General features: G+C 43.8%; 2 protein-coding genes across 6 annotated transcripts in view; both read left to right on the top strand.

The window, feature by feature from the left end:
- Positions 1–4008, top strand: part of PPM1D (protein phosphatase, Mg2+/Mn2+ dependent 1D) — a 35154-nt gene extending 31146 nt beyond the window's left edge. Inside the window, exon 6 of the mRNA XM_053366624.1 lies at positions 2298–4008. Within this exon, the coding sequence (XP_053222599.1) occupies positions 2298–2837 (540 nt within the window). The 3' untranslated portion in view covers positions 2838–4008. The remainder of the gene's footprint in view (positions 1–2297) is intronic.
- Positions 4009–7019: 3011 nt separating this feature from the next.
- The window catches only part of BCAS3 (BCAS3 microtubule associated cell migration factor), a 459527-nt gene continuing 441358 nt past the window's right edge, over positions 7020–25188 (top strand). For 4 of the 5 annotated variants that reach the window (XM_053366620.1, XM_053366618.1, XM_053366621.1 and 1 more), the window contains exons 1-5: positions 10509–10683; positions 12684–12771; positions 14406–14460; positions 15104–15179; positions 16231–16337. In XM_053366620.1, coding sequence (XP_053222595.1) covers positions 10524–10683; positions 12684–12771; positions 14406–14460; positions 15104–15179; positions 16231–16337 — 486 coding nt within the window. In that variant the 5' untranslated portion in view covers positions 10509–10523. Of the gene's footprint in view, positions 7130–10508; positions 10684–12683; positions 12772–14405; positions 14461–15103; positions 15180–16230; positions 16338–25188 lie in introns of those variants that run through there. The other variant, XM_053366622.1, reaches the window with a different exon arrangement.

Raw genomic sequence — 25188 nt, 5'->3', positions numbered from 1 at the left:
CCCTGGAAGGGCAGCACTTAATTGAATGCAATCCCAAAGAAGCAACTAAAGAAACAAGCAAAAAAAGTTTCTCCAAAAAGCCCAGGATTGCGGAGGACTTGGTTTACAAACAAACCCCAAATGGTGGCGCTTGGGGCTGAGGAATACCTAATTTAAATATGTACCAGTAAAGGCATGTGGCTTTTTTCCTTAATGCAAGACAAAAAATATCCAGTGGGTGCAATTAGGAACATGCAGTGCTGGAGGCCTGCCTGTTACAGTACAGTATATCCTCATTTATTAAAATTAGAGGCAATTACAGATTCACATGAGAAATGCTCTAAGGGTATGTATGTGGTGGGAGGGACATTTGTCTTGCCTTAATACCCTTGATGTATCACCCAGCCTTTTATAATGTGCACAGGACAGGTGAGATGGAGGTCTCACAGGAATTTAGTTATTGGCAAGCTAGATGTTTGGGTGGCTTGGCAGGCTCTGGTTATTTGGAGATGAAAGGAGCTCTGTGTATGCTCAGAGGTGCAGTGCAAGGGCTCAGAAGGAAGTTCCTTTTCGTTGAGTGGGGCTTACATCTGAGCCAGTGTGTATTGGATTGTAGCCACAGGGCTGAAAGGAATCTTGTGTATGCAGGGTATGTGGGTGAGTTACCCCAGTGAGTGGTTAGTGTGTTGGGCAAGGAGCCCAGGGTTCAGATGCCACTCAGCCTTTAAGCTCACTGGGATCACATCCACACTGTACAGTTAAAGCACATGGCTTTTTCCAAAGAAGCGTCGGAGCTGTAGTCCATTAAGGGTCCTGGGAGTTAGCTCTGTGAGGGGTAAACTACTATTCGCAGGGATCTTGGGGTGGAGAGTCATGTGCTTAAATGTGCTTTAAATATACTGTGTGTAAATGGCAGGCCCCTTACAGAACTAGAATGTCAAGATGTACAGCAAGATCTCCCACTTCCCTGGCTATTCCGGAGGTGACTTTTTGAGGAGGGCCTGTTTTAAATTTTCAACAATATATTTCAATGTAAAATTTTAGAACTCAGCTTGTTGGGAGAAAATAGAATAATTTGAACTGCAAATTACCTCCTTGTATATAATTGGCCATAGATAACTTGAAAGATATTAACAGTAATTGAATGAACAAAAATTCTAATTAGGCAGATGGCAGCCAGACTGACTTATAAAAGGACAAGGGGCAAGGCATTTCAGCCATTTAAGTCTACCACAGTGCCTTGGAACAAAACTATGGTTCAGCCCTATGTTGTTAGCCTTTACACAAACCCTTTTTCTAAAGAAGGCTGGGTATGGTCTGGGTATCAGTGAGAGCGGACTCCAAATCCCTGGACAATTTCTCCCAGCTGGTTTGTGTGGATGGCTGATTTGGGTGGTCACCTGATGTCCAGGAAGATTCTGGTCTCTGATGTTAGCAGCCCCATTCAAACCACCTGTCCACCTCTGAGCAGCTGCCCTGCTGCAGCTGGTTATGTTAGACCAGTGGTTCCCAATCTTTTTTTGGCCATGCACCATGACATATAATTCTTATTATTCAAAAAGTGAACTCCTATTCACGTGGAGGAAGCCTTAAAGGCCATTCACTGTTAATAACTCATTCCTGAATTGCTCCCCTGTAAGGCGTGTTCCCCATGTTGGGAACTACGACATTAGACAATACTTGAGCATTCAGTACCTGGGAGGTCTGTATTTTACCTTCTGCTTACATTTAACCTTGCTGCTTCTCACTGGGATAATGGCAAGATGTCGAGCTGGGGTTCCAGAGCTTGAAAAGCTGAATTTTCCAAGCTTGAAGTTTATTTTATTGGACCTGAGTCTTGTCTCTAGAGATGGCAGCAGAATGAGGAAAAGAACACCTCAGAGAAAAATAGGATAGGCTCAGGTGCTTATTGAATAAAAGTTTCAGCCAGGGATGATGGAAATTGTATTTCAGCAACATCTGGAGGGCCAACACCTGAAATAAGAGTACAACAATAATATTCACTAAAAATTCCTTTTAAAAAGCCTGTCCTAAGTAAAACTGAACAGTGCATGAAAAAGAATTAAGGGGAGAAATTCCCACTTTGTAACACTAGTAAAAAGTCTTCTATCCGTATGTGTAAAGTTTATTTTAAGAGTCAATAGTCCAGCAAAACCTTGGGTAAACATACATATTTTTCAAGAAGCATTTAAAGCTCTCCACCTCTCCGATTATCAGACCACCACAAACTTCTCTGGGATTTGTCTGAACAGATACCTGGAAATATCTGTGTCTTTGGATTCACAACTACATAATTTTACTCTCTTGAACCCCACCAGGTTTTAGAAGATGACTTGTGGCCACGGCTCAGCTCCCCTGAGACCATCCCTTCGCTGACGCGCAACATGGCATTGAGTAAACCTTCAGAGCCGCCTGGGGAGGCCGCCAAAGGCAGCGCCCCAACGTTAGCAGTGGTGTCCAACAAGGATGCGGTGCCACAGGAGGAGAAGTGCGGCCGACTGTTTGGGTTGAGGATGCGCGACTCGGAAGGACGGAGCCTGCCAGGGACCCTCTCTCCCTCCAACTCTGGGAACGCAGGCATGGATCCAAAAGCCTTCAAAGTACCTCCAAGTGAGCCAACCAAAGCAGCGACAGTGAGCTGCAAAAGGACATTGGAAGAATCCAATTCGGGGCCTTTGCTAAAGAAGCCCAGGAGGGGGATGACTAGGAACGTCAGCGTCCAGCCTGAAATCTTGTCCTCCACGACGACCCAACACAAAACCACCAGTAAGCTGGCCATGCGCCGTAGCCTTCGAAGACAGAAGAAGCTGGGGAACCCATTGTTCCACCAGCCCAGGAAAGCACTTTGTGTTTGCTGAAAGGGTTTCAGTCATTAATGCAGTTTACCTGCATAGGGAAGCTTTTTAATGTGTAATGATTTATTATGCTTTCATATATGTTGTAAGCCTCCCAGGGTGACTGAGGGAACCCAGTCAGATGGGTGGGGTACAAATAAAAAACCCCTATTATTGTTATTATTATTATTATTATTATACCTTGCGGTCCAGTTCAAAGTTATGAAGTTTCGGTACAAATAAGCTGAAACTGCATATTTTTATTTTATCTTTTTCTCATTTGGTTTTTTATTTTTTTTAATGCAGAAAACCTTTTTTGGGGCGGGTTGGTGTTCGAACAGCTTTATCTCAAACTTGTACTTGCTTGTAATATAACTGTGAATTTTGTAGACGTTCTTAGGGTTATAAGGAGTTTGCTGTAAAAATGTGTGTAAATTTATATTCCTTCATACCAAAATGTAGTCTCCCCACCTAACTTTCTTTTGCATAATTGTTACAACAGGGCTTAGCAAAACCCACAAAAACACAACACCTTGATTTTGGATGATGAATTTTTTTTGGGGGTGGGGTTAATTTAGTACAAAGTAATGAATTTGTATAAACTTCTTGTGACGACCTCACAACTTTTTAATGAAAGTAAATTATTAAAAAGAATGGAAAATATGTATTTTCGTAGTACTTAATACGTTCTGCCTGAAGTGTACCCTATTAGAGAATATAATACTAGGTCTATTTTCTTTCTTTATTAACTTTTAGATTTCTCTATTCAGAAATGAAACGTACGCAGAGGAGATGCTGAGTCTTCGTCACACAGCAATGCTGGTTTCTGTATTTTGATTAAAATACTATGCAGTACTTTATCTTAGTTGTATTTTCATTATAATTTTTTTGTAAGATAAAGGGCCAAAATTTTAGCTCAAAAACAGGAACGAAACGTAGTTTCCCTCCATCAGTTATTGACTCCTAATTCTTGAGAGGTGTTTTTTGAATTTTTTTCCTTTTAGCAACACATTTGGATATACAACACATTCCTTTTTACAAGCATGAGATATTTTACTGTTCCAACAATGGATGGTGCTCTTGATGGTGACATTTCCACCATAGGTTCTTAAGTTATTGGGATAGTTTTCTAGTTTTCTTTGCATACGTTGAGCCATGTATACTTATAATGAAATAAAGTTAGCAAAAAACCTGGCAGGGTGGCTTTCTGTTTCTTCCTTTTGCTTTATTAAAAATGAAAAGAACATGGTTGACACGACACAAGGTCACACACAGTTCCATGCCATGTTGCTGCACACTGAAATGCCACAGAGAGCTGCAGAAACTCTAATCTGGAGCAGCTCCTGAACTGCTGAGCCATAAGACCTCAGATGAGCATTCAATCTATGCTTCACAGGAAGGAAAGGTGCATCATTGTAAACTATGGTGTTTGCTCCCAAAAGATGTAGCAAGGCCTGTAAAAGCAGATTAGACAAATTTATGGGGCTATCTAACCCTAAGACTATATTCTACTTCCATGGTTGGAAGTACTGTGCCTCTTTTTAGCAATTGATTGGAATCACAAGTGGGGAGAAGGTTGCTGTGATTGGGTCATACCTCTTTTGTATAATCCCCTAAGACTTTCCATATTGCATGTTTATTACATTTATAACCAACACTCCTTCCCAAAAGGTCCCAGGCCAGCAGCACCTGATAACAAAAGCAGGAAACAGGAGGCTTCCTTGCACCCCAACCCTGCAGGAATCTGGATACACCCAAACACCATTTGGGAACAAGCACGTATTTCTGGCTTCCTCTCATATAAGCAACCCAAGTCACTTTTGCAACATGGCAGTTTTAGCTTTTTGAAGGCTGTTTCCCCATTTGTGCATTTCACAAGTCAGCTGCACACTCTGAAGAAAGAGCTCCCTTTTCTCAGACCCAGACAGAGCAGTTCGCAAATATTTTTGTACAAATTCACAGTAGTTTTCCATCCCTACTTTCCAGCCCCTGCCTGAATTATCACTTTTAGCATGTTATTGGGATCTGTCTCAAGAGACCATGGAGTGCGCCTCCAAGGCTGAAGTCAAGCCTGAGTTAGGAGCACCGAAGTAACCTCCCTGGGGTACAAACATGGGCAGTGTGTGTGGAGGAGGTCCTGGGTGGCCCAGCCTCACAGATGTGGTCCAAATGAAAGCAGAGCAATATGTTTAGCACATGCTTGGATGCAGGAGTTGCCGAAAGGTGTACAAGGCGCCATCCAACCATCTTAGGGACTCCATTCTGGATTTGTGTAGGGTTTACTCCTAAGCCTTCGCTTCTCTCGAAGAGGTCCCACAACGCAGCAGAAATTTAGGATCAGAGTTTTCCTTCTGCTATAAGGGCTATCTTCCAAGGTTGACTAGCCCCATCTGTCCCTCACTTCCCTCTACAACATGTGCAGAAACCTCATTATTGACCGTTGGACCCACTATTGGTCTTGTCTGCTCAATTCGCAAGGAGGGGAAGTCCCTAACTCACTGAGGGCTTGAGACCCATTGGCTATCCTCTCCTGGTTTAGCCAGACAGCCACTGATCTGTAACTGCTGTGCATGCTGGCTAGGGCTGATGAGAGCTGTTGTCCACGAAACAGCTGGAGGATGCCAGGTTGACAGATTGGGATGAGATGGTTACAAAGTTCACATTGCCCAGGTATGCTCAGTTACTGGGGTGGGGGAGCTACCTGTCCCATCTGCTCACTTTATTTCCATTCTTACCCTACCTTTCCTCCAAGGAGCTCAAGGTGGCAGCATACATGGTTTCCACTGCCTACCCATTTTACTCTCACAACAACCCTGTGGGGGTAAAGGGACCCCTGACCATTAGGTCCAGTCGTGGCTGACTGGGGTTGCTGCGCTCATCTGGCTCTATAGGCCGAGGGAGCTGGCGTTTGTCCGCAGACAGCTTCCGGGTCATGTGGCCAGCATGACTAAGCCGCTTCTGGCGAACCAGAGCAGCGCACGGAAATGCCGTTTACCTTCCCGCTGGAGCAGTACCTATTTATCTACTTGCACTTTGATGTCCTTTCGAACTGCTAGGTTGACAGGAGCAGGGACCGAGCAACGGGAGCTCACCCCGTTGCGGGGATTCGAACCGCCGACCTTCTGATCGGCAAGTCCAAGGCTCTGCGGTTTAACCCACAGCACCACCCGTGTCCCATAGGTTAGGCTTAAAAACCATGACTGGCCCAAGGTCACCCACTGAGCTTTGTGACCGAGTGAGGATTCGAACTCTGGTTCCCAGGGCCTGGACCAACAATCTTAACCACTATGCCCCCAAATAGTTAACACATAATGGTACACGTGTGTTTTTAAGTACAGTATTTAAAAGGTGCTTCCTCAACATATTGGACAATGGCCCTAGAAGGCTGGCATGAAATTCTGCTGAAATTCCCTCTTCCAACACAGCCACGTTTCCAAGGTGAGGGAGACTGCGCTGCACCTGTTGAATCGCCCCACTGCAAAGGCCGCTCTACCCCTTGGCATCTCAATGGCGCAAACCCCTGCTTGGGACACAGCTCGAAGCATCAAAAAATACACCCTTTAACACAGAGACTGACGCAATTATTTCGCAAGTATATATAAATAAATTACATACTGTACACACACAATTCAATTTTGTTAAGACCGGAAATCACCTAGAGATTATTTTGCCGCTCTATATTCTTCCCTCTCTATGGTTCTTGCCGGCTTCTTGCTTGTTACGTCGCGCCGCCAGCCGCGCGCTGTCGTCACGCGTCCCGGTCTCTTTCCTCCACGCCTCCTTCCTCACTTCGCCAAGTAGAAAGAGGTAAACAAGCGTACGAGTCACCAGCAGCGGGCGTGGCTAAACCCGTTCTGACGCCCTCGAATCCCATTGGTCGCGCTGACTCAGCTTCGGACCGGCCGCGACCTATCTTCGCCTGCGGCTGAAGCGCCCGCCTCTATCTGATCCCCGGATGTAAACAAAGCCTCCCCCCCCACCTTCTCCAGGTGGGCGTGCCCAAAGAGTCTCTCCCCTCGCGCCAGCTCTCACCACTTTTTTTTTGGAGGGGAGGCTAAGTTCTCTCAGCCTATCCTTGCTAGAGACGAACGGGAAGAAGGAGCCTCTGGGCAGCGGGGCAGAGCTCTGGAAGTGCAACCACCCGCAGTGCCCGTGACGTCGCACCCCGGGTCCCCCGGAGCCATTGGAGGAGCCGGCCGAACAAGTCCCGCCTTCTCTGGCAGGCCATTGGCTGGTCGGTGTGGTGGCCGGCGAGAGGGTCCCAAACACTGTCAGTGACGGGAGGAAGCGGGACGCATCGGCCGCGGCAGCAGCAGGTAGGAGCGGGCGGGGCTAGTTGGAGGGGGGGCTGAGGGGGGGCTGACGCTGACAGGAGTGCCAAGGGGTGGGGGGAGGGGCAGCGGTGAGGGGGGCATTATGGGGGGGCAGCTCCTTATTGAGGGGGGACGAAGTGGGAGGGGGGAATGTTTAGGGGGGGGAAGAAATGAGGTAACTGCATACCTACGAGGGTCGAGGGGAGTGAGGGAGGCAATGACATGCCTTGGGGAGGGGAGGACATGGTTGGCATCTGTGGGGGGTGTGAGGAAGGGGGATATGGGGGGCAAATGGAGGAGGAGGGAGAAGCAGGTAAGTGAGGAAGGGGAAAGGGGTGGAAGGTGGGCATTTTGTGGGAGGGAGTGTTATAGGAATTTGGCACCTGCTGGATGCAACCCATATAGAAAGCGAATGCATGTATCAAAGGCAGCTTCAAGTCCAGGACAGAGTTCTACTCAAGAGTAGGGCCATTGGGAGTTATGGACCTGAAGCAGGCATTTCTGTTCCTTCCAATTTTGTCTCTGGCTCTGACTAGCTTTGGGCACAGCCTGGTATTGCGAAATCGCTTTGAGGCACTTCATAGGAAGCAATTAATAAATGGTGGAGTAATTGTTCATCTTCTTCTTATTATTATTACACACCTGGGTGCATACATAGTCATTGCTGATTTAGATATGGACTGCATTTTCTACAAACATAGGCATTGTCAAAGTGGTTCGCATAAAAGCAAATGTGATTGTGTGTGAGACACACACACACACACACAAAACAAACACACACAGTAAGACGGACTAAATCCAGACTCCTTTGCAGCAACATTGGCCACTTTTTTTCCTCCTCCCACTCCCTGCTTTATTTACCATCTCGGCTGGTGGGGGTCTGGAGAACTTGAAAACTTGTGCACACTTTATTTTGTGACATTTCAGTCTGCCTACTAAATGTATTGCCCTAATATAGACCCTCCAAGTGTCCCTGTTTTCCAGGGACATCCCTGATTTAGAGAAACCACCCCAGTTTCTTATTTGATCCTGGAATGTCCCACTTTTCCTTAGGATGTTCCTATTTTCATTGGAGAAATGTTGGAGGGTATGGAATTATCCAACCCCCGAGCTGAAGGCAATCCTGTATAGGGAAGTTTTCTTAAATGTTTAATATTTTATTATGTTTTGATATGTGTTGGAAGCTGCCTAGAGTGCTGGGGCAACCCAATAAGATGTGTGGAGTATAAATAGTAAAATTACCATTATTGAATGGGACATCCCTATTTTCATCAGAGAAATGTTGGACAGTATGCTAATGTGGATTTTTGAGTTTGTCCTATGAGCCATCATAGGCTTTGCTATACCTACACACACATATCATGCATATGCCAGTGTATATCTCACATGAATTTTTTACATGCATACAGTTATATGTGTGTGGTGTGATATATATGCAATAGTTGAGATATAAGGAAGAAGAAATATATGGCAGTTGGGGGAAGAATGTGGGGATAACTGGAATCTCATACAGTAATGAGCTGCAGATTTGCTTGTTTGTTTTTTATATTTCTATACTGCCCTTCATCTGAGAATCACAGAGAGGTTTACAATATAAAAACAAAAAAATACAGACCAAAATAAGAAGAGCAACAGACAGTGACCCTATCAAAGTTTAAAAGGCCACAGATTGTTTAATTAAACAAAGACCTGGAAGAAGAGGAACGTTTTTGTCTGGTGCCTAAATATATTTAACAAAGTCACTGGGCAAGCCTTTCTGGGGTTGGGGCAGAGGTGTATGTGTAATCACATGTTTGTGTGAAAGAGGTTAACAGGTATGACATTTTTGTATTTGGCATACATGCAAGTACATATGTGTAAATGGGATCAAACACACTCATTGTTTCTTGTTTTTCAGCTTTTATCCCCTACCTTTGTAACAAATATTCAGGCAGCTTGCCATCTTCAAAATAAAAAGCAATGTAGGACAAGGCCCACAAGAATGAAACTACAGAGCAATTAAAAACCACAGAAAGCCTGCTAAAAGGCAGGAACAGTTTTTTAAAAAATCTTAAGGCTAGTACATCCTCTATGTGTATTATATGTAAATATGTGTGCATATGTAGGTATGCTTGTATGAGTGAATGGGAAATGCTTGAGAAGGGGGTGGAAACATATGGCAGTAGGAGAGGTGGGAAAACTTTAGCTGGAGAGATGGAGACTAGAGTCATAATTCAGCTGAAAGTGAGTGGTGAGGCTATAGGAACATTGGCATCTGCCTTCTCCTGAGTCAGACTATTGGTCCATCTAGCTCAGTGTAGTCTACATTGACTGGCAACTGCTTTCCAGGGTTTCATGCAGATAGTTTTCCTTGTCCTGCTTCGAGATGCCAGGGATTGAACCTTGGATTTTATGTAGGCACAGAAGATGCTCTACCGCTGAACTGTGGCCTTTTCCCTAGCATGAATGCTTTTGCACTCCATGTAGAATAAACCTTTGACAGCTCACCCCTTCAATCCCTTGCTGTTCTTTGAGTGTTCAAACAGATAGAGAAGTGGGTTGGAGTGGGATATACCAACTGCTTTGTGTCCTAGCAGGAGGTAGCAGTGGCGTAGCGTGGGTTGTCAGCACCCGGGGCAAGGCAAGTAATTTGCACCCCCTAACCTGTGGATTTTAGAGAGGGAGCTGCAAGTGCGCCCCCCCCCAGATGTTGCGCCCAGTGCAGCCGGCCCCCCCCTGCACCCCCCACGCTACGCCACTGGGAGGTAGCAACTACCATCAGGTTTTGTGCTTTTGTTCCTAAGCAGTGGTAACAGAGCTCTTCCAACCCTGGATTTTCGGGTCATTAGTGTGTGCCGTAGCCCCCTGCTGGCCAGTGCATTGTATATGCCTGAGTAAGGGGAGCAGGTTTGTTTTGACCACACTCTTGACTCTGCTTAAAATGACTAAAATATTCAGAGTAAGACATTTAAAATTGAACCCAGCCTAGTCTTGGGGAGTGGAGGAACTGTCATGTTGCTTCCTTAGGGGGCATCTATCTTCAAGGCAGGCAAGGAAGGTAACAGGAGAGTAAGTCAGTACTGTCTTTTTTCAGTACTGTAGATTTTCTTTGGAGAAAGCTATTTGAGATGTATGCTATTTGGCTATCTTTTATACAACTTATACTCATTAACTTGTGCACATTCAGCTTTACATGCATGGCAATAAACAAACAAACAAACAAATAAAGGGGGCACGGTTCTGTGAAAAATCAAATTGGGCAGTCTCACCCAATGGGTTTTGACTACACAATTTTGAGTTTAGGCATGATCCCTGGAATGTAACCCCTACATACGTTGTGGGCTTACTGTACTGCCACCCCCTCACCCAGCTGCTGCAGGAGAGCAGATTGAGTTGATCACTTTCCAGGAGAAACCAAATGAACCTCAGGGATTTTGTCTGTGCACTGATTGCCCATTTCATCTCCTTCATAAGGGGCAAACAACTGCAGTGTTCAGCAAGTGTTCATAATTCAGGATCATCTACTCAGGATCAGGTACTGATCTTCTCTGCACCAGCAGTTCTCTTCCAGCTGGAAGGTCAGTTTCAAAGTCTGTTTTTCTGTTGTCTGGTCACACACCAGCAAGCGATAAGTATCTCAGAACCTGATTTGTCGAGATGGGAAGGGTGTTCCAAAAGGAAAATCCCACCCACAAAAGACAAGGTTTTGAAAAAGAGTGGCTCTTGACTATGGCAGATATCATTCATTGCACACTGGAAGTATTTTGTCTGCTTTTATCCCACCCTTCCTCCAATGGTGTCTCCTCCATCTCCCATTTCACCCTCACAGCAAGCCTGTGAGCTAGGCTGGGCTAGACAGCAAATGGCAAAAGGTTCCTCAATGAACTTCATAGCTGTGCTGGCCTGGTATGACACGCTAACCACTTCACCACACTGGCTCTCTGAGTGTTAGCTGGCGATGTTGTGCTGGCTTTTAGTTATTTGATTTAAAACAGAAGCACCCTCCCATCCTTTTCTTACTCACTTACTCAGCTTCTAAACAACCCCATATCAGCTGTTATCCCAGGGCAGTTAAGGACAGAACACAAGCCTGCTGGATCAAGCCAAAGGCCCATTTAGTCTAACATCCTGTTCTCACAGTGGCCAAGCAGATGCCTGTGGGAAACCCCTCCTGTGGTTTCCAATTTACTGCGCCGATATAAAAAAGTTTTCCTCTTCTAATTTGCCTGCCTGTTGCTGCCTACATCTCTCTGTGCTTCACCATATTCACTCCCTCTTATAGTTTAGCTGCTTTAGAGTAGTTCAGTTGTTCCCAAGCATTCTCCCCTTCAAACTCCTCACCCATAATCACAATCACAAGCAGAACCTCCCCTGCTGATCTTTAGGCATGGGCCAGCACATATTGGGAGAGGTATTTCTTCAGGTATTTGGGTCTTGAGTGGTTCAGAATTTATAACGCAATCTCAGTACCATAAACTGGGCCCTGTGCAGGCAGCCTACACCAGTTCCTTAAGGAATGCTTATGAATCTATCTCAGGACCCTTTACAGATGTCTCCCTGTGACATTCTTTACTAGCTGAGGGGTCTTAGCCTTCTTCAAGGGTAGACCTGTGTAGAGTATATTTCAATAGTCCACACCTGAACTAGACACGGGGACTACTTACAAGTCAAATATACTTAATAAAAGGTGTGAACTTGTGTGCTTGCGTGTTTATGAAAGTGCATACTCCGTGTGCATAGTGAGCTGGACAGTTTAAAAATTAAAACTCAGTCAGTAGAGAGGAAGAGCACCTCAAAAGTACAGGGCACATAAAGAGGGAGCAAGCTCAGGTGCTCAGTGAAGAAAAATTATTGTAGCTGCACATTTTGGAGTTAAGGACTCCTTTTTCAGGAGCTACAAATGGAAATAATGGGAGCATTATATAATATAATGTAAATTTCATACCATAGCAAGTTTACATGGCCCCAAAATATTTCAAGCACATGACGAAAAATATATCTGTCCTGAACACTTACACCCATATCAGACTTTTAAAAGAATAACAAAATAAAATAAAATTTTCCAGACCTTTTTTTGAATAGGTGTACTTTTGACCATGTGCTTTAAAGATTTTTAGACTGGGGAAATTTTCTTTAGCATGTATGTAATATACGATACATTACATTTTAAAGACCTGTGGTACTCATGTTGCCATTGTTTCTTTCCACAGCTCCTGAAAAAGGGGTTCTTAACTCACAAACACTTAGAACTGCAATAAAGATTTGTGCTTTGTTTAGATCCTGAGGTTGTTCCCTCTTTTTTTGGTCAAGTTTAAGAATTAGCAAAGTTGTACCAAGGCCATAAAGTATCTATGCCTGTGCTACCAAGTATGGATCTGGGTTGCATCATATTTTCATCATAACCTTCCTCTTCTGGTCTGCAGGATGATACTGCCATTGACCTCTTGTGACGCAGCAGCTACTTGCTTAAATATCACTGGTGATAAGTGTGAAAGACTGGTTCTCTCAATGGCAGAAAACTTGTGAGACGTTCTGTAAAAATAACTTTTTTAAAAAATCAAACCTCTTCTGCATGCAGGAATCTACAGATCAGCAATGGCTGCTGAGTCTCCCCGTCGCCCAAGCCGATGTACCGGAGGAGCAGTGGTTCGTCCACAGGCTGTCACGTAAGTGTCTGAAGCGCTGCTTTGTACACTGAGGAATCTTGTTTGGTGCACCTGGAGTTACAAATGGAAGATGAAGCTTAAAGGAGTGCATCTCCACTGCAGAGGCTATTGAAAGGTGTTGAGCACCTTTCTGATATGCCTTACCTCTTAATGCAGGGGCCAAGAACCTGGGGCCCTCCAGATGTTGTTGAACTACAACTCCCACCATCCCTGACCATTAGTCAGGCTTGCTGGGGCTGATGGGAATTGTAGTTCATAGAACTGTAGAGTTGGAAGTAACTCCAAGGGTTGTTTAGTCCAACCTGCTGCAATGCAGGAAGCAGCAACATCTGGAAAGCCAAAGGTGCACTGCTCCAATTTAGAGTAATCCCATCCACCTGAGAACAGATATTCATTTTTAAGAGCCGAAGAAGAGCGCTGCAGGTGGATCAGGCCAAAGGCCCACCTGTTCCTGCACCCTTTTCTCACAGTGGCTAACAAGATGCCCCTATGGGAAGCTCGTAAACAGGACCTGAGCACAACAGCCATTCTCCCCATCTGTGGCTCCCAGCAACTAGTTTTCAGAGGCATATTGCTCCAAAAATGGCTAGTAGCCATTGATAGCCTTCTCCTCCAAAAATATGTCTAATATACTTTTAGTGCCATCCAAGTTGGTTCTTTCTATTCTGGGATGACTACAAAATCAATCTACAGTAGTACCTCGGGTTACAGACGCTTCAGAAGAAAACATGTTCTATTATGTTATATCAAGTTACTGTTATTTATTGTTTGTAAGACGCTTTGGGATTTATTTAAATGAAAAGTGGCATAGAAATGTAATAAATCAAAACAAAACAGGGACCATCTAAATTAGATAATAAAATTTTGCTTTCCCCCACCTTTCTTTCCTGTGAGTTGTTTAGGAACTGTTTTGTTTTTTCTGAGGTGATAGATAAATAATACGTGAATAAAAAAATAACCTGGACAAAAATACTTAGTATGTCCATGTTCAGCAGGTTTTGCAATACTTTTCAACATATATTTCCGGTCCTGCCACTGCTGAAATTGTATATTTATTACAGTGAGCATACCCGCCCCCCTCGCCATATTGCTCCCTAAAAGTTTTGGCTGATTATGCTGTAGAAATGCATTGATCATAATGCTGCTAAGGAAGATCTGCTAGGTTGAAACACAGTGGGTTCTTTTATCTAATTTCTTATTAATTTGCTGTCATGAATATATTTTATTGTTTGAATAGATAGATAATATTGAGATCTTCTGCTAGGTAGTTTTGTATGGCTTTCATATTTTAGTCCATATCAAAACATTTTATTTGAGTTTTCATGTTTGCTTCCTTAACTACTTTGTTGACTTTTAGAATTAAGATTAAACACAACAGTAATCTTGCACGTCTCTCCTCCCATGTGGCAATTTTGAGTATAGCTCATAACTGAAGAAATCTTAGCCTCCCCTAGAAAAGGCTCACTCCCTGTCTTACAGCCACACTATCCCTCAGCCTCTCCTACCTCGCAGGGCTGTTGTGAAAATGAAACAGGGGAGCACTTTGAGTCCTTCAAAGGTGGCATAAAATGTCATAAGTAAAATGAAATATTTTTGGATTTTCATTTTTCTTCTCTTTTTTTCTGGGCATACAGAGAACAGTCGTATATGGAAAGTGTTGTTACCTTTCTGCAAGATGTTGTACCACAGGTAAGTACAAGTACAGGTATTTTGTAATGCTGACTGGTGTATTTCCTTACTTTTCTCCTTTAACAGTAGAGCACAGTAGGTTACTTAAAACACATTGCAGTTAAACATGCAGAATACAGCTATTAAGGCTTTCATGTTCCGACAGTTTAGTCAATTAAATTCTGGGCAGAGTAGACCCATGACTAATGGCTTGATTGTGTTGTATTTTAAAAACTCCTCTTAATATCAAACTTAACAGGGTGAGTGTTGATAGGATTTTAGGCAGAACGGGGCCACTGCAAGACAAGGAGAAGATATTGGCCTCCTTGAGTTGAACTCCAATATTGCATCTAAAATTAAAATCATTCTAAATAGGCAGCCCCTTTTGCCCATGAAAGCCTCACAGAACAAAGAGGACTAAGCACACTTGGTACTTCTATTATAATGAGAGTCTGTTGGAAAAGTAAAATGGCATGTGGAATGGCCTGCCCTGCCTGAAGGAAATAGCTGTCTGTTTCTTTAGGAGGATACACTGCAACATTTAGTTGCAAGCCCCACAGGTTGGATTAGTAGATTGTTATAGCTTGTTTTGTGCGTTATCATCGTGGGTAGGCAATAATAATAATTTGACAATTTTCTCTCCCCCTCCCCCTTTTACTTATAGGCCTACAGTGGTACAACTCCTACAGAAGAAAAAGAAAAAATTGTATGGGTCAGATTTGAAAATTCTGACTTGAATGGTACGTCTCTCCCCACCCACTATCCTGTTTTCTATATTTGCTCTTGGGTTGCCAGTCATTCAAGGTGTTGGCTTTGACCATTTACAGTTCTAAACAGCTTGGGGACTTGGATATATCATGGCCTACCTTCTTCTATATATGTCCCACTGCCTGCTTGTTCAGCATCTGTGGCTTTCCCCCCCATATGATGTTTAGCAGGCATCCACTAGGAGCAGGCCCCAATTCTATACTTCCAGTGGTTTGCTAAGACCTGGCACTTTCAGATTAGTATCACTTACACAACTCAGTTTTTACATTTTTGCTGATGTTTAATAGCAATCAGTTGTATTCAACATAGCACTAAGGCCAAACCTTTTGCAAATGCAAACATCATTGAAAGTGGGATCATGTATAACTGTCCTGATACCATCGTGAATGCACAATAAAAAGGACCCCAAGTTTTGCAATGGGCACAATGGAGCCTTCTGGTTTGGGGAAGTCGGTGGAGGAAAAATTAACTTTCATTTGATATTTTTAAATATATATACAAGTCTTGCACAAGGCTAATACTTAAATTTTGCTAAAGGAGCATTGCAGCAGACTTCTGTATTACTTTTATTTATTTACTTATAAATAAGGTTGGTGTATAGTCTGCGAGGTAATTCCCTCCTCAGATGTTGACATCGTGAGAGAATAACTCTACTGGACTCGCTTGTCAAAATCCCAATGTGTCTTCAACCGTCATGGTTCATGCTGCCCATGGTCAGGAAGCTGTAGTACAGCAACAAATGGAGGCCGCTGCTTCAGCTGTCCCTGGTCTACACTCCCTGGCAGTAGCTCTCCAGGGTTTTTAGACAGGGTGGGAGCCTTTTCCAGCACAACCAGGGATTGAACCTGTGACCTTGTGCATGCAAAGCATCTGTCCTACCAGAATTCTGGGTAAATGTGAGCATTTGCTAAGCTCTGTCTGTTGTTAGCTGTTCATAATGTTTAAACCGTGTGTGTGTGTAAGAGTCACCTTGCTTTGATGCTACACTACTGTGATTTTTGGTTTTTCTTCTGGACCTTTTAGATACCTCAAGGAATGTAGAATTGCACGAGATGCACAGCACTGGCAATGAGCCTCCTTTGCTGCTCATGATTGGCTACAGCGATGGGATACAGATATGGAGCATACCTGTAAGTACCTCATTGATATGCTGTTGTACTCATGCCTTGATTGCTTGCAGGTTCCGTATAGGCACCTGGTTGGCCACTGTGAGTACAGGATGCTGAACTAGATGAGCCATTGGCCTGATTCAGCAGGGCTCTTCTTAGGTTCTTTAGTCTACATTCGTCTTTCTTCACATTGACAAACTATACCCTGCTTAATCACAGTTGGCTCTAAGTGGTGTACGAGAAACTTACTACAATGCAAATACAATTCAAAGTGGAATGATAAAATCAGGAATGAGGTAAAATTCCTGCTGTAATAATAAAAAATAAAATATTTGGGTCCACAAAACTGAACAAACAGCTCCTAGAAGATACAGGCTTTGTATCTGAGCCATGGGATTTGTGTACACACATACACACCTCACTGTCTAGGCAATCAAAGAGGCGTGTTCATAGCTGAAACACACTCCAGCCAAGCAAAAGCACTAAAGGAGGTTCTCTGAATGTTAAAAACTTTTGGAATGAAGTATTCTCCATTAAATCCGCAATTACAAGCCAACCTCTTTCAACAAATCCTGCCTTAGTCCTACCATCTTTAGACATAGACTTGGGGTCCAGCTTGCACCACACATAACTTAGTAGACTTCTTTCTTAATGCAGCAAAATTAGCAATAGCTCAACAATGGAACAACCAGTCTGAAATACCCCTGAACATATCTTGGCTATATTTTGGATTTTCAGCTATTTCTGAGAATCTCACCGGACATAAGGGTAAAGGTAAAGGGACCCCTGACCATTAGGTCCAGTCGCGGACGACTCTGGGGTTGCGGCGCTCATCTTGCTTTACTGGCCGAGGGAGCCGGCGTACAGCTTCCGGGTCATGTGGCCAGCATGACTAAGCCACTTCTGGCGAACCAGAGCAGTGCACGGAAACGCCGTTTACCCTCCCGCTGGAGTGGTACCTATTTATCTACTTGCACTTTGATGTGCTTTCGAACTGCTAGGTTGGCAGGAGCAGGGATCGAACAATGGGAGCTCACCCCGTCATGGGGATTCGAACCTTCTGATCAGCAAGGCTCTGTGGTTTAACCCACAGCGCCACCAGACATAGGAGAGGGATTAAAGGCATAATAAAAAGAGATACCTCCCAAGAAACACAGACCCCTTTCCTTAGCATAAGTTTTTTTTTAAGTTGTTTTTTTTTTAAAGTTTTCTTGGTTTACAAAGGTATGTGCAATGTCTCTTTTTCAAGTTACATTTTCTACAGATCAGTTTCATTTGTTGAGACATTAGTGTTACATTAGGAAGAAAAGGGGGAAAGAGGTGGAGAGGGAAATAGTGAGTGGGGATGGGGTTGGGTGGCGATGTTTCTATTTTGCTTAATGTACGTGTGGGGTTTTGTGTCAGCATTGCTTGCGCAGGTTCTCTTTGCTATTCGCTTGTGTTCCTTTGGTGGTGAGAGAGGTTGGGGTTGGTCTAGGGTTTGGTTGTTCGTTTGTGACTTAGCGTAAGTTAATGACCACAATCAAGACCTTGTTACACCAACCATTCAATCTTCTCAGTGGAGAGGTTATGTTAAGTAATATGTGTGAACATTGAATGAGTAAGCTAATGGCTAAATTCAGTTCATAGAACAAACACTGTTATATGTACTGCTGGGTAAGTGTTTAATGGTTCTTGCATTTGCATTTGTATAAAAATCAATAAAAACTTGTAAAAGGAAAAAAAATAAGCCTCTGGATTAACCCAGCAGGTTTTTCATTTTTTTATTTTAATGTTCTTCAATCAGTTACTGCTTTTCATAATATTTTGTCAGGTGTGTCAAACGAGAACGAGTGTGTCTGTATATCCTTTGAGTGCTGTGCTGTCACAAAGAGCGATGTTTTGGGGAATGAGCATTAGGTGTCGCTATGATACCGAGCTAAGAACAGGAGAGCTGCATCAGCAGCTTTGGTGGCAGCAAACTTTGGAAGATGGTTTGCAACAGAGACGGGGGAAGGCAGGGATGATGTTAAACAGATTCTGTGTCATGTGCTGGCACTTGAGGAGAAGCTTCTTTTGCAGGAGGGTGGCAGAATCTGTCAATTTCTATTTCTCTTGGTTTCTTATTTTTGTAAGAAACTTTTGTAAGAGCTTAAGTTAAGCTCTGCACATTTGCAAACCAATGGACTGGTTTTTTGTTTGTTTTTTACGTCCTAATGAAAACCCTCAGTATTTTAGTGCCGATCTCTCCTTATATGTATGGTTGTTTTTGTTTTTGCAAGATCCACCCCCCCACAACAGAAAATGTATTGTTTTTAACTCATATATGCATTTTTCTCCACGCTTCCCCCTGGTGTATGCATTTTTCTACGTGTTATTTAGCTGGAAAGCTGCATTGCAAAACTCAGAGAAGTTAGAACTTCAAAGGTTGACTACATTTCAGTTTCAGGAAGTGGAAATTTAAGTAGATTAACCATTGAATGCAAACTGAATCAGATTTCTTCCCCATCCTTACAGTGCAGCAAAAAAATCCTTTTCACATTGCCAGCTAAAGAACCTCTGCACATTGCTGGGGTTTCTGTGTTCCTGTTTTCCTACTAGACCCAGGCCAGATAGTTGCCCTGTGCACACTGAGTGTGCCTCAGAATACACCATGTGTTCCCTTATGGCTATGTGTTGGCAGGAGAAGCTGGCAGGCAAGTTGTCTTTTTCAGGACCATTTGTTCAATGTGTGCTCAGTCTTCCCTTGGAGGAGCTCCTGATAAATTCCGAGCCGTCCCTAGTTCAGGAGCTGTTTCTTCCAGTTGATGGGCTGCAAAGGTTCGACCTTCAGAACAACCTTTCCCATGTCCGTTTGGAAACCCCTTGCACGCAACAGAGTGTGTTTTAGGATTTAGGGTCAATTTACTTCAAAGGTACTCCAGATGTTGGACTCACATCATCCCTGACCATTGGCCATGCCATGGGAACTGGGAGTCCAACAGCACCTGGAGCACCACAGGTTTCCCCCCTTCCATTGATTTACATGGCCCAGCCTCTCTGATCTTCACTTTCAAGCCTCATGATTTGAGAGTCGGACATAATCCTGCAGCTGTGTTTTGTGGAGGAAGGTCAATAGTGGTGTAGAAGCCATTTCAGGAATGCCAGTCTATTGTGATTGGTGGTACAGTTAGGCAGTTTTGGACTCTGGACTTAAGTGGCCTTATTGGGGGGCCCAGCTTGTCGTGCACATTATTTCACTTACTTTAAAAAGCCTTGCTGTGATTTGCCAGCCCTCCTGCTCATTCTGTTGTTAGGGTCCTCAGACCTCTGTCCCAAAGCCCAACCTGACAGCATCACTCCTACAGATACTAAGCCTTGGAGTTCCCCTGATTAGTATTTAAAAGCCACCAAAGTAATCCATGCTCCCTTCCTGTGATAAGATACACTTTAGGTATCTATAGATGAGGAGTTTTGTCTTATTATCTGTTCTTGGTAACTGTACAGAGGTGCTTCCCTTTTAGATTTCTATATTTAGAAACCCTCCCGCTCACCCAAAAAGCCCCCCAATGCCCCAAGCCTCTTAATAGTGCGGGCAAACTTCCCCCTTTTATCTATAGCGTTGTGCTTTAGTTCTCTGTTCTGCTGGACACCTATTCAGCACTTAATAAACTAATGTGCTCCAGGCAACCCGGTTTGTGTCTGAGTGATTATGAAGTGTTTATGACAGTTCCTAAGCCGACACCCTCCATAATGGTGTTACATGGGCTTGGAAACACTTCTTGGCCCTCCTTTCTGATGGTGTGTCTCTCTCCAGTCTGAGTGGTTTTGCATTAAATCCCCCTCAGAGTAAGATCTTTTGACTACCAAAGTGTTACTTGCAAATGGAATATCCCATTTAGATTTGCTTCAAAGGGCTCTGGTAACGGTTGGGCAGGGCAAACAGCCCGGGATATTTATTTTATTTTTTTGAAGTGTGGTGTGTTAATCTATGATGCACAAAAAAGGGGGGGAGGAGGAAGCTGTTTATTTCAACAACTTTCCCTTCATTTCCCCCTCCTCACCCGCAGGGGAAAAGGTGGGTGGGGAGGTTTAAAGCCATCTTTAAATAAAAAAAGAAAGAAAATGGTGCATTTTTGAAGAAGGAAAATGGGATGAAATCATCCCAAGTGGTGCAGGGTATGGCTTATGAATTGTGAAATGTGGGATCGCACTGTTGTTCAAGTTTTTATCCAGTCCCAATCCTACTCAGAGTAAGCCAGTTGGGAGTAATGGGCATGACTAACTTCAGTTCATTAATTTCAGTGGGTCGACTCTGAGTAGAACTTTTGGTGGTGTTTCCCTCGCCATCCTGCCATAGCAGCAGCACCAGCTGCAAAACGTTTGGAACTGGTTTCTCCTTCAAATGGGCTTCTGTTCAAAGTGACTGTCTCTTATGGAAGTACAGTGGTACCACAGGTTAAGTACTTAATTTGTTCCGGAGGTCCGTTCTTAACCTGAAACTGTTCTTAACCCTGAAGCATCACTTTAGCTAATGGGGCCTCCAGCTGCCACCGCGCTGCCGGAGCACAATTTCTGTTCTCATCCTGAAGCAAAGTTCTTAACCCAAGGTACTATTTCTGGGTTAGCGGAGTCTGTAACTTGAAGTGTCTGTGACCTGAAGCGTATGTAACCCGAGTTACCACTGTATTGCACTGTTACCAAAGAAATCATGAAACAGAAAAGATACATTAAAAAACAAACAATGTTAAAAAACAAATAAGGCTGGGCTAGTCATAATAGTAATACAATAACCTAATTCAGGGATGGGGTACCTGCAGCTCTCCAGATGTTGTTGGACTCCAGCTCCCATCAGTCCCATCAGCTAGCATGGACAGTGGTCAAGGATGATGGGAGTTGTAGTTCAAAACATCTAAGGGCCACAGGTTCCCCATGTCTTCCTCAATATAATGTATTGTAATATGGGCTTCAACAGTGGCCTTTGTGTGTGTGCTCAGGCCTCAGTGAATGTAGAAGTTGTGTTGAGGGTCCTGAATCTGTCAGAAGGCATTTATTATGTCCTTTTCAACCCAGAACTGCCCTGTCCAGTGCCAAGTACATGCCAATTTTGGGATAAAAGTGGGCATTATTATTTGGTTTTATTCTTGTGGGGAAAAGTGGAAACCTGTTGAATGGATTCAGCTGAAATCAAGGCACAGGAGCATACAGGTATATTATGTCTTAAAGGCTGCAGTCTTTGAGTTTCTGGTCCTCCAAAAGCCTTGCAAGATGGCAGATCTCTCAGCTGCAGACAGCCAGATGTCATCCTAGCAGTGTTGATGTTTCATAGAGCACACAAATAAGATCACCAGAGAAACATGGTAAAACATTTTCTATAAAAGTTGTTGGGATCCTATACTTCTGTAAATATTAAGCAACACACACACACACTCCAAGTCTGTGTATATTGAGCCAGTCCATGTGTAACATCAGGACTCACTTTGCTCCATCTCCAGCTTAACTGGGGTTAAGGAATCCGCTGACACCAATGTTAGCTGTGGTTAAAACTAACCACTACCACCCCCCAACTCCATACAAAAGTCTCTGTTTTTAAGGGAACAAATACCCTACTGTTGCCTTGCATTAGTAAACCAAAGCATAGTGCAAAATGTGCACATGGTGCTTGCACCCTCACATAGTGCCCTTTGCTGCTGCTGCTTTGCTCTTCCCAGGGAGAGAGCCGTGAAATAAACGAGGAAGGTGCAGTTCTCCATACCTTTTCTAGAGCTCGTCTGAGAGTTCAGATTTCTAAATGCACATTGGGGAAGGGGAACCTGTGGCTCTCTAGATGTCACTGGACTCCCAGCAGCCAGCAAGGCCAGTAGTCAGGGATTATGGGAGTTGTAGTCCATTGACATCCAGAGGGCCGCAGATTCCCTGTACTTTATGTACATTATTTTGGCAGTTCTTACCACAACCCTGTAAGGTAGGTTAATATGATTACTGTGCAGAGAGGGTAGAATTTGAACTGGGGGCAGATTTGAACCAGGAAGACAGAGCATGTCATTAGCGGTTAACGTCAGTGGTGTTGTGTCTTTTTTTTTGCGGGGGGCAGGCAGTACAGGAGATTCACTCTTAGGCACGCCAGGTAGGAGGAGTTCAAGAGTCCCTCAGGCTCAGTGTTGCATCTGCACCAGGTCATTGAAGCTGTGCTGTTCCCATGCTTCGCCAAAGGCTTCATTCTTTTCAACATGTCTGGAGAAAGACTTCAGTTTTAAGACAACAAACGCCTTGCCGTTGTCTTGCATTAGTGAAATCAAAGAATATTAAAATGTGGAGCTGGCTCAGAACTTCATCCGTTGCGCAAAAAAGGACAGAAACAACGGCCGCTTGTCAACTCGGATTATTAGGGTTGCCAACATTTTGAAGACATCACAGAGGCTCCGACAATTTTTGGTGGCGCCTTTAAAACCCTGCCTGCCGAAATAATGAGGATGGCTCTTTGACTGAAAAAAAATTAAAGCATCTTTCCTGCCCTTTAACCAGCCACCCCTTTGTTGGACAGACAGGACTGGCCCTACTGTTAGGCAGCATGAAGCAGGTACTGAGGGGCATGGAATAGACAGAGCTGTGTGTGTCTTGCACCACCCAAGCTAGCATGCTGCCCTCCGGTGGAGGGGAGGATGCCTTGTCATCACTGCTGTGGATGTAACATTTGTCCTTTCACCGCACAGCAAAATGTCTTGGGCCAACCCAAGGGTTTTTGTTGTCAAGCCATCTGATTTTACAGTACTTCAGTCAATCTGCTGCTGGTTCTGTTCTGTATTTTCCGTTTGGTTTTCTTTCTTTCTTCTTTTTTGGGGTCTTTTAAATCCTATTGACATTTGTAACTTTTCATCCTATTGACTTTACGTTTGCATTGCCCATTGCCTTGCGATGGCTCTCCCTAGAAGGCTCCCTGTCAATAATGCAGGCAAATAAATGAATGATTGCTTTGAGGAATTGCTGCCACTGGAGACGGGAGGTTGGATACGGCGACTGTGATAGGAAGCCCCAAGAATTCTAAAACATTCTGACTGCTGAGTGGGGCATATCCCAAAGGAAACCCATCTTGACATCCTCTGTGCTGAAGCTGTAATGTTGAAATGGGCCCCTATAGCACCAACCTGAGGCAGGAGAAGCTGAATATTTGGAACTGTAGTTTCCTAAGGGCACTGGGAAGTGTAGCTCTGTGTGGGGTAAACTATAGTTCTAACAGTTCTGTTTTGGGGGTAGGGGAGAAGTGTACTTTAATATTTTAGAGCATACTCAACATTAATCTGGAGGATTCAGAAGCCAACATTTCCCCCCGTGCAAGCAAAATCGTGTTTTGTCTGTTTCTGTACCAGCGCTTGAATTCCCAGTTTTGATTTCTCTTCTGGGTTGTCACGCCTTTCTTCTTCATATTTTATTTATTTATATTTCTCTTTCTCTTCCCTCCCTCCCCATATGTAAGTTATTTTCTATGGTTCGGAAAATATTTGTTCGCACAGTAAGGGGAATAATATCCCATTTTGTGTTTGTTTGTTATGGATTCAAACTGGTATGCTTCCAGACAACAAAGCCTGTCATCAGGAATTAAGACATTGATTCAAATGAAGTGTTTCTTTTTTTCTTCATCGTCTTCTTTTCCTCCTCCTTAAAATACCGGCTGCAGCTAGGAAAGGGACAGAAGGCACAACTTCAGCTCCCTCTGTCTTTCTCTCTCACACACAGATGGGGTGGGTGTGATGCTGCACTTAGGTTTGACAAACGGGCTCCTTGCGCCTCAGATGCAGGCCTCTTGTGTTTTTAAAGTCAATGGACCAGTGACTTCGTTCCTTGTGTAGCCGGAGCTGGCAAGTCCCCTGCCTGCAGTGATGGCTGTCGGCTTGCCCTTCTGTGGCAAGGAACACCTGAGGCTGCTTTTAAGCCCTCATATCTCATTCTTAAAACCTGTCTCAGAATGTCCTTGGCTTTTTGAAAGGCAAAGGAGTGTTTCTGCGTGTAGATGCTTACAAAAGAAGTTTCCACCGGGGATTCGCCACTTAGGTGGAATGTGTCCAAAATGGTAGCCATGATGAGCAGGTTTCTGTTTTGCCACAGGTGCTTTTTGAACAATTTAAAGTGCCCCCCTCCCCTCGCCTGTTCTTCTAATTACGTTTCTTTACAAACTCCATCTGGGAGTCTCTGAAGAGTTGGCAAGTTTGGGAACTGGGGATCTAGTATCCATTTTGTTTTTTCCTCCTTCCTGCATGATTGTCTGGAGCTCCTTAGGTTAGTGGCAGGTTGCAACATTAAAACAAAATATTAAAAACAGTTTAAAACGACTTACAACCACAAAAGTAAGGTGGGTCTTTAAAATATACACCTCAAGTGTCAGAAGCCAGGGTGAAGTTCCCTGCTTTGCATATGAGTTGTTTGCTCTGAAAACTGTCATCAAGAAGGAACCTGGGTTAAGGTTAGCTCTGCTTAAGGTTGGTGCATATGTAATCATTAAGAACATGAGAAGAGACCTTCTCATACTTCCTCTGACAGTGAAGGTAGAACATTGCTGTCATGACTAGTAGCCCTTGATCATTGTATCCTCCATGAGTTTTTAGAAACATTTTTAGAAGTTTGTGTGGACTTGCAGTTTAGTATTTCTGGATTTGTAACCCCTTTCACTCAGCCTCCACCTGGTTCCTGACATTGTATGCTGCTTGCTTTGCCAAATTTATTCTGGGGTTCTCTCTATGTCAGCATGTTGTTGGCTTTAAGAGGTTTAGCTTCATTACATCTGTTTTAAGTTCTTTTCGATTTGGCACATTGCTTCGTAATGTTTGCCATTTTCCCAGAATGTTTGACATTCCGTATCAGATCCATTACCAAACAGTTCTGATGAGCCACTTACAGGAAGTCTGGAAGAATTATCCCT

Source organism: Podarcis raffonei, chromosome 15 (genome assembly GCF_027172205.1).
Source record: "Podarcis raffonei isolate rPodRaf1 chromosome 15, rPodRaf1.pri, whole genome shotgun sequence".
Taxonomy (NCBI): domain Eukaryota; kingdom Metazoa; phylum Chordata; class Lepidosauria; order Squamata; family Lacertidae; genus Podarcis; species Podarcis raffonei.
Note: the sequence above shows the minus strand (reverse complement) of the source record. Positions and strands in the feature narration are given on the sequence as shown.